Here is a 9977-nt window from a genome sequence, read left to right as displayed (position 1 = left end):
GGATTGGGACTCCGGGAGCAGTACGGTCTCCAAGAACGCCCTGTCTATCTCCTACTCACTTTCTTGGATGCTTTGCAGTCTAATGACTTCCTCTCACAACTCCTTACCTTGACGACACAAATYGTCAACAACAGCACACCTCTTGCAGGAGGGTGGACCATCAGTCCGGGCCTTCTGAAGAGGCTCCAAGCAGTCCCTGCAGCCTGAGACCTGTAGGGCAGCATCTGCTGTAAGAGGGTCTGAATGGGTTGAAGCTTCTGACACAGCTGATRTGGCAATTCCAACAGCTACAGGCAAATGTGCTTTGCAGGGAGTTATAACCACGTTTGCGAGAGGGGGCACTACTAGTGCTGGAAAAAGAAAGATGTCCTCTGACTTTATTTAAAACAGAAACAGTCTCTGGTTCAATAAATGTAAGTATGTAAGCTGTAAATGGCTAGAAGATGTGAAAGTGCTATGGAAAGTATACTTGGTTTGCTTCTACTCTTTTACTGCCATTTGCTTATGGAAGACACAACACTAGTCTAGAMATATCTTTGGACTCAACCAGTAAATGTCTTCTGAAGTTATATGTTTACTAGTTTAGGGAACCTAAAATTGGAAATAGATACAAAGATTGATAAAGACTCCAGTAAACAGAAGTGAAAGGAAACAATGTATACAGCTAAAGATTTCTCCTACAGCTAAACCTACTATTTCTCTTGAGTTTGACTACAAGGTGGTAGTCAAAGCACTTCTAAACTAGAATCCAAAATTTCAGAGTTTGAGAGGCTTTGAATCCAGGCCATCACTGTGTCACAAATCTTCCAAGAGATAACTTGGTCAGGTATTTTGTACTGACATTTTAAATTTTAAAGTTTTAGATAGAAAAAAAACCCACAAAAATAAAGGCAAATCTTATTCTATGGGCAGCAAAAGTTATTTTTTAAATTTTCCTCAGGCAACTTCTACCTATTGGGTAGCACCTACAGACACTGTGGTTGATTTAAACATACACTGACTGAGTAGCCAGCTTGTGCATGTGGACTTGCCAGCTAGATGCTATCTCTCCTAATGGATAAGAAGCAAAAATGGATAACTGAGTTATGACTTCTTTTCCTCGGGGAGGACATTAAAGGCAGTCTCTGCCTCTCTATCAAGCCTCAATAATTCACAAAATCTGTGTAGAAACTTCRCATCTTTGAGATCTCTACCTCTCACAGGTTGTGACATTAATCAACAGGCTTAAATTACTAATCATACATGGATATATGGACAACAGACAGACATTTCCCCTCTCTGTCCTCCTGTTTAGTTTTCAAATTTTATGTTTATTTACTGAATTTCAACATCTTTTAACATCTTTTTAACATGCAGCTTTACTCACATATTTTGTCGGAATCTGTGTGAACTGCCTGAATAACAGAAGTTCTGAGAATCTCTTCAGCATCTGAAGCTATTTTCAGAAGCTAGTAAAGAAAAAAGTAAGAACAGAGTAATTTAAGTGATACACAATTATCCTTATAGGCATTTTGCATATGAGAGAGCTATTCAAATAGCAAAGCCAGTCAATTCTATTACTCAGAAAGGTCTCTACTATTTACACATAGCTTTCATTTCAGGATCCTGGAGTACCTTACAAGATGATCTAGTAGCTACCCTGACATACAGCACCTGAGGAAGGAAATGAGTCATCTGGTTGGTAACATGAAGCAATGTAAGACCTATAAATCAAGTTAAAATTGCAAAGGAATACAGAAGAACACAAATACCAAAACAAGTAACTCGTTCCAATGATTACAGGCATTGACAAATGACTCAGAAGTAGCATCTGACTGATGAGATGGGTAATCTGGCTTTTTTTAACATTCCTACTCTTGTAATAAGGAGATAAAAATAGRGGCAAAATACAACAAGAGTTAGCAATACTGAGCTTTTACAAGAAAGCAGTGCAGAAACAAGACACTCCAATGTCAGGATTAACWGAGGCATGATTATGTGGTAAAAGCCCTCGAATTCCTTCCCTCATTGGCAGGATAAACAGAGGCACACCGTCAATTTTGCTGAGTGATTAGCRGAAGCCTAGTACTTGTTTGCATTATACATCTGTCAGAAATAAATGCAATTGCACAAGTGAGACAAATGTCTATGTGGAGACACATGTCCAACTCTGTCTTCACTAAGTTCTTTCTTACACAAACACATTTGGTAAAGAAGAAAACCAGAATGGATGTTAATTATCTCCCCTCCATCTATTTTTCCATAAACTGAAATTAGTATGTTCTCCCTCACATGACACATGTCATGTTGGTACTGGCAGTGTGTACCAACAGAAGCAAGCCTTTACAGCATAAGAGTTAGGTCTGAGGATTTGACAGCTACACTATCTTTATCTGCCCCCTTTTTTCCCCGTTAAAGTGTTTGAGTTAGGTATCATCTAGTTCCCCTGCTGAATGTCCATTAGAAGTGAGAATGCACTAAGCTTCCTCTTGTAGGACGATTTCCATTTTAACTTCATCTTAAAGTAATCCAGGCAGATGCTCTAAGACTGCTTCACAAAACAAGCCAAATCACAGTAAGTGGAGACAACCAGGACAACCTAAAAAGTGCACTCCCAACAAACTAAAATGCTAAGGTAGATGAAGCTACTGCACCCCACATTCTAATATTGCAATTCTAGGTGGTTATTCTCATCTTCTTAGGTCACTTCATACCTAAATATTTAATGTCACACTCAGAACACCTGCAGCATTCTACTTTGGCAAAATAAAACACACTTTGTTAGCCGATACTCAATTTTAACCCGATATCAGAACAGCATGTTACCCCAAAATTTATACAAGTAAGTGTCCAAATTCTCAAAAGTCCTATACTGTAATTTCATTCAGTTTCCATGCATTAATGTCACTGCAGCATATCTGTATGTTCAATAACAACTATGACAGCTTATACAGTGTTCTAAGATTATGCAGTTCTGATGGAAGTCTAGAATTTCTTCTGCTTATATTCAATCAATATATCAATTAACCAACTGATAATCAATTAAAAGGTATTTTGTAGGCTGCCATTCCTAATAAATAGAGATTTACAAATTACAGCAAGTGTTCTTCCTGTATATCAATAACAAAAAGAATATACAATTTAACAGATCAGAAGTTCAGGACACAAACATGGAAGTATTACTATAGGGGCCTGGCAACAAGCAGAGACGCTCAAAAATCCTAATTAAATGCTCAGAACTATTTATGTTACTGTCCTGGAATAATGTATATCTCTAGACTTATTTCTGCAATGGACACATGGACGCAATTCTTTCCAACATATTACCTCTCAAAATAAGTAGAAACTGCATGCAGGTGCAAACAACATTGTATGGACAGCTCCTTAAAAGGATGAATGACAATGACTAAATCATTTCCTCAGTATAGGTGGTAATAACTAAAAACATCTAAAGTACAGAAGTTTTATTTCAGGCCTCAGTTTTTATTTCAGTAAGTTTGGAAATACTACTCAGTAAAAAGTGTTATAATAGCAACTGAGCAAAGTAACTTAAATAGTGACATAACAAAATATTGTGCCTTTGGGAATATAATGTTTTTACCATAAGGAAAAAGAGAAATAATGGCAGAATTAATATCTCAATATTATAATAAAGCCATGACCAGTTAACAATTCTTCCCTTCCTGCTAAAGGAGGAAGATGTCTAGCTTGTGATCAGGAATCAAAATAAGTTCCCACCTCTGCCAAAAATACAGGATATTATTTAATTTCTCCATATCTTTGTGTACTTGTCTATACAACRAAAGTAAACTGAAGTGACCCAAGTGCCAACAGATTTTCTAAGAAAATTAGACAGAACATTTACATGAAAAAACAGAAACATTAAATAGTTTTTTTCTCCCCTCTGATTTTATTATGAACCTCAGAATAAGTGCATCAAAGTACTAGAARGTGCTTTTTTTGTACGGATTTTGGTGCATGCAAAATTGTATGACATACTAGATACATCAATATGTTTGTAAACAAAGATTCATGGAAGCACCTTTTAGAACTCACCTCCCTCTCTCAGTGTCTCAATAATGTTTGTATTAGTTCAGATACCCTTTCAGAAAAAGACATGAATTTTCGCACAAAGCGGAAAAAAAAACATCAAGAGGTACCTCATTTATTTTCTCTGCAGATGTCTCATTTCGGTTATTTTTGAATTCTTCGTTTATCTTTTGTCTTGCCGCTAAATAAGTTAAGGAAATATAATGTGAACAAAACAGTTTTATCTTTACTTTGTCAGTGGCCCAAACCCCACATTCCTAAGGCCTTTCTAACTGTCTCAGGGCAGCTTCTTAACCTGGTTTATGTCTACATTCCTTTGGTTACCTACTCTTTTCCATTAAAAGAAAAAAATTCATCTTCCTGGTGCATTCAACCCCAAGTTTTTTTAACACAAGATTTCCATGGAATTCACGGGATAGTGTCTTATTTTGATGTGACTGGTATAGAGATAAAATATAATGCTATGACTGCTCATCTAGTATTCTGAGATTTAAAAAGAGTTAACACACAGACACTAAAAGTTTCCATTACTATGGAAGCAATATTGATCCCTTGAATAGCAAGTGTGCATAAAGCGAATCAAGTCAAATGCTTAGCACAGTTAAACATGCTTTGACCGGACTAAGTGGGGGGGGGGCGGGATGCTAAAAAAAAAAATATCCCACAAATATCACCAAGGCTCCAAAAAGAGATATTTTCAGCAACATTATACTTAATAAATACAGCACAAGTCTAACAATGAGGTTTTTGTTTCAACTTATAGGATGTCTGGTTATGGACACACAGAARTTTCCTCAGTAACTGCGTATTGAAAATGGAAGGCACTCATTTAAGGCAAGATTATTTTAAGAATTATTTTCTTTCTCTCTTACACAAACACATTTGTTAAAGAAGAAAATCAGAATGAATGCTAATCATCTCCCCTCCATCTATTTTTCCACAAACTGGAATTAGTATGTTTTCCGTCATATTAGCACTATCGTTTCTGTTAACAGGACAAAATAGCATTAATGACTTGATATCCTTTGCCACAAACTCTCACAACAAACACGGGAAAAAAAATGGTAAAGTTGCAAAGAGTGAAAAAGCCAAATACAGTTAACYATTTCTCTTGAACAACTAAACTGGATGAGACAGGGAAATTAGTGCTGAAATTACAGTTACCTCAAGTTGACATAAGCCAATYCTGACAACAAGAAGAAGTACTCCTGTCTCCTTCCCTTGCTTTTTGGTTCTTGTGTCACCTACTCACTGGTCCCAACAGAAGCATGAGYATAGTTACCTACTATCTAGCATTGTAGAACTGATTTAACACCAGCCACCTCCACATCCTCTAAAATATGAAGAATTTTTAGCTCCCTTCTCCACCTTTTATATTCTCCTTTTTTGGGGGGGAGAGTGAGCACGGGGAGGGAGGACACAGGACCCTCCCAGTAACACGTGTGTAATCACCTCAACTGAATATGGAACTGATCAGAGGCTCTATCAAGTTTTCACAGCCAAAACAACAACACTTACTTTAATAATCAAAAATATTTAGGCAATGTAACATTCAAGGAGAAGAAAGTTCCACAGAGGGAGAGAGGTGAGCATATACCACATAACAAAAATATCTTACCTTCTAGGGCTCTGGTATCATTTTTAAAAACCTCTTGTCGGGTCCTGTGTAACAATTTAAAAAGCCTCAAAACCTGTCAACAAAATATCAGTAGAATATGTTTGCTAACAAGATTATTATTTAAAACRAGCATGTTGCAATTAAGAATATTTTGCTTTTGCTTGGTATTTTATGTTCTTTCCATTTAATATGTAACTTGCTTGGAAATCAGTTTCTCAGATACTGTGTCTCAACTCTTGATCAAATAATCTGCAGATAAAGCAGCCGAAAATCAAGGAAATCAAAATCCTAGACAGTTCTTGATGTTTCAAATTCATTTTAGATGTAAGAGAGTACTGTCACTATGCTTATAAACAATCACTGTGCATGACATGGATCTAATCCCCAAAATAAGACTCATGCAAACATATTTCTCATGCCAATAGCAGGGAAAAAAAAGATACAATCAGAATAACTGTGCAAGTCAAGGCACCTAAATGGACTTTCAAGAGTTCATTAATTGGATTTAATACTCTGATTACAAAGAAAGAAATGTAAATGGCTATATTCTGACACATGAGAAAATAGAATTTTAAAAGGATCTCAACCAGCAGATTAACTAATTAGTTAATTATTTTTGATGTCTCTGTATAATGCTTAGGTATGATCTTCTACAGGTGATATGACAAAATCAATATAAAACAAAGTCTTTTCCTAAGAAAAACCTCACTAAGAACAAATGTTCAGAAAGATGAGGATTTACAATGATGACAGACCTCAGTATGGATATAATACAAAAATACGGAGAATGACAGCTCAGAGACATACAGTTTTGGTTGTTTATTCATGCGCATTGTCACGAATTACAGAAAATACTTGACTTCTTGTCAAGCAGTGAAAAGCACCTGAAAGCACTGAAAAGCAAAGTCTGAGAATATTTAAAAGTTATTTTTAGTACCTTCTTGTGTGTGTAGGCCCCTCTAGAAGGCACTATTTTGGGTATTTTCTCATAATCTTAGACTGTTTTTTTCACAATCAATATTATGAAAATTTCTTAGAAGGAAAGCAGAAGAAATACAGACCATATCTAAGAAATAACCACCTTCTTCATTAGCATGCTTTATACCTGTGAGCTGGAGATGCAAACAATTCTTTCCCCTAGAAGCAAAAGAGCAATGACATGGGACAGCAGCCAATAAATATATCCCAGCAGGGCTCTGAACAAAGTATCGCTCATAATTTCAATCTCTCTGTGACAAGAGAGATGGCAAGCTTCTCTGAAAGCTATTACTCCTAACAACTGTCAACACCTTTTTAGATTTTCAAGCTAAGTTCTCACTCTCAGCTCAGCTGTTACTTGGCTACGCTTTAAGACAATTCATTCAGAAGTGTACACACACAGCATGACAGTTAAGAAAGGGAAGAAGTCATAAGTCATAAAATAGTAAGAAGAGATAATCTTCCAGTTCAATACTGCTTCTATAATGTAAAWGTATCAAAGAACTGCTAACAATATTAAAGGACAACTTACAAATAGCAAAAAAATCTGATGTTGCTTTACTTCAAAGTAAGGTGTGTTATAATTTCAATTGTAATTTTTGACTAAATATGCTGCTGTTGTGGATACACTTCTGGATTACAAACTTTTCTGGAAAGAAGATAAACTAGTGCATTCCCAATCATTGAAGTCTTGGAGGTGTTTAAGTTAAAAACTTCAGTCACTTTTACAAGATTTAAAGCATGATCTGACACGCAAATGTGAGCAGACACATATAAAAGAGAGCACTAACTCCTTTTTGCCTTTCTTGTCCATACTAATTCACAGCTAACCAGGACAAGGTTGTCTTCAATTGCAGTGTTCCCTACACGGCTAAAACAGTTGGAAGTAGAACGGATAGAATTAAGAGCTAGCATATAAATTCTTCCTTCTATAGGCATATTTTAGGAGATCTGAATAAATTATACATCTTGAAATATTTCTAGCCTGTAATATTTTATCACCTTTGCAAATAGCAAAATTAATATCACAAGTATTTTGAGACAAAGACATATACAGGGCGAAAAAAGAGGCTGGATTTTCTGATTATTTCAAACTCTCTCTTCAATCAATACTTTTCAGGCATCTTCCTCTAGTGCTTTTTGCTATTTGCTTATCTGTGCAAACCCCACGATGTTTTGCATAACATCAGGTCACAAAAGTTACAAGGATGACATTAGATGACTCTGAGGCAGGGTATACCAATGCACTGACTCCTTCCAGCACTGTAGTCACCTAGCAAAACACAGAACCCCCATAATACCCCAAAGGAATAACATTAGGCTTTATAATGCTTCTGTTCTGAGAAAAGGGGTTCAAATCCTCCCCAAAGCAGGCTACGTTGGGAAAAAAAAAAAAAAAAAAAAAAAAAGGAAGTCCAAGATAAGCACCTGCTTTTCTACCATTGCTTTTCTGCAGTTCCCCATCATAATTCATTCTGTCAATGAATTTCTATCACTGCCTTACTGCCCTCTCTCAGCTTCTGCCTTTTTTCCATGACGGCTTTTGCATACAAAATCCCACCTTCTATCACCAACTGTAGTGTCCTTCTTGTTCCAAAACCTCTGCTTGTTGGTGCTATAAATACTAGCAAGTGTTAGGAGGAAAGGTCCTACCCTGCAGTGAAATTTAAGGGAAAAATCCCCCAAATCTTTAACTATACAAATACGTTGCAAGTCCAATTAGTATTTACATCTTCAGGCTCCAAATCCGAGGGGAAACATAGCCTGTCTTCTTCAGTGCAGTGCACGTTACTATCAACTCCAAGCAGCTGAGCACTAAGCAGCATATGACTGACAAAAAAAGCGATCTTATTTGCACGTCACGACACCCTTCAACATCTGTGGCACACTCAAGCACGACTAACTCAGAAAAAGTTTAAGTGCTTTATTCTAAGTGGCCCCGCATCGCCCGCCCCAGGGGCCGCTGCCAGGCCAGGGCTCCGCCAAGAGGGCCCACACGTCCCCTACGCTCAGAGCAGCTCCCCCGACTACCGACARCGGAGCGGAGCACCCGCTCGCGCCACCGGCGACCGTTACCCCGCCCGCGGCGACCGTTACCACCCCCCACCCGGGGCGCGCGGACCGCCGCGCATGCGCGCCACGCTCACCTGCCCGCGGCTCCCCATGGCGAGCGCCGCRCCGCCCGCCCACCGCCGCCGCGCCACGCCCCCTGCCCGCGCGCTCGGCAACAGCCAATCGAGAGGCGTCGCCCAAGGTCGGTGCCGACCTCCTTTTCCGCAGGGAGGGAGACGGGAGGCGCTAGCGGAAGTGCTCGCGGAAAACCTTCCGGCGCGCCCCCGCGCCAAGAGGCTTCCGGGCGTCCCTGGCAATACCGCTCTCCCGAGCCGCGTTGGCCCTCACGCTGGTTCCGCACTGAGCCTGCCCGCTCGCGCTGAGGGCAGCCTGCGTCCCCGAGCGCTGTTTCGCGCGGTCCGGCGCTGAGTCATCAGTATTTCACCTCGCGAAGGGTCCCTCTGTCACCACGAGAGCTAGGAGCGTTAAAGACACCGAAGTCAGGGTTTTCTGTTTGTCTACATGGTAACAAGTCTCTAACTGCTTTGGGGGGTACAACAGAATGTGCCCACAAATCACACACCACCAGCACAAACCAGCTCCCCCAAAGTACTGATGGGAGGCAGGTGAGCATCGATAAAGCCAGGGCAAGGCAATGSTGGACAATACTACAACTGGACACACTGACACTGCCAATGCGACACCAGCTGAGTGATGGCAGCCCMATGGCAACCCATGGTGCCACCTGCACGTGCTGACCTCCACTGCTCGCTGGCCACAGCAGCAGCGGGCAGCTGCAGCGGGGCACTGGAGGGAGACTGGGGGGCTGCAGGGCCTCCAGCGCCACATCAGCTGGGAGTGGAGAGGGGTTTCTACACCTTTAGCAAACTTAACAGCAGCTTGTCCAAAAGGCTCAATAATACTGTGATTCTTCCTGAGATCATGAGGCCTTCTCTGATGTGACTAACGTAATTATTTTGTGGGGGCTTTTTTTGAACATCCTTTCTCATGGGTGAGAAACGAGCAAACGTTAAACCTATTTCAATAGAAAATCGATTGAAAATTAAAACGATTCACCTATCTTTACTCCTACTAAAATTAACAGTTGAGAATCCAACTGAAGGTTAGGAAGAGTTAGGAATGCCTCCTTAGACGAGTTAAACAGGAATCGTATGGTTTCATACCAGAATCAGACCTGATGTCAAGCATCAGGGCCCTGACCAGCCTCACCCCGCACACCCCCTCGCACAATCGGACCGCATCCTTCTGCGGCCCGGCCCGGCCCGGCCCGGCCCGGCCC

The 9977-nt window shown here is 40.0% G+C and overlaps 1 protein-coding gene across 2 annotated transcripts in view; it reads right to left on the bottom strand.

The window, feature by feature from the left end:
• LYRM7 (LYR motif containing 7) overlaps positions 1-8867 on the bottom strand; it is a 37618-nt gene extending 28751 nt beyond the window's left edge. Inside the window, exons 1-4 of one of the 2 annotated variants that reach the window (XM_085323237.1) lie at positions 8773-8867; positions 5648-5720; positions 4140-4210; positions 1367-1448 (exon numbers count right to left, since the gene is read on the bottom strand). In XM_085323237.1, the coding sequence (XP_085179363.1) occupies positions 1367-1448; positions 4140-4210; positions 5648-5720; positions 8773-8790 (244 nt within the window). In that variant the 5' untranslated portion in view covers positions 8791-8867. The remainder of the gene's footprint in view (positions 1-1366; positions 1449-4139; positions 4211-5647; positions 5721-8772) is intronic. The other variant, XM_085323236.1, reaches the window with a different exon arrangement.
• Positions 8868-9977: the final 1110 nt, after the last annotated feature.

The sequence above is a fragment of the Rhea americana genome, unplaced genomic scaffold, assembly GCF_003343005.1.
Source record: "Rhea americana isolate MKP2758 unplaced genomic scaffold, rheAme1 scaffold_83, whole genome shotgun sequence".
Lineage (NCBI taxonomy): Eukaryota > Metazoa > Chordata > Aves > Rheiformes > Rheidae > Rhea > Rhea americana.
This window is presented reverse-complemented; position numbering and strand designations above follow the sequence as displayed.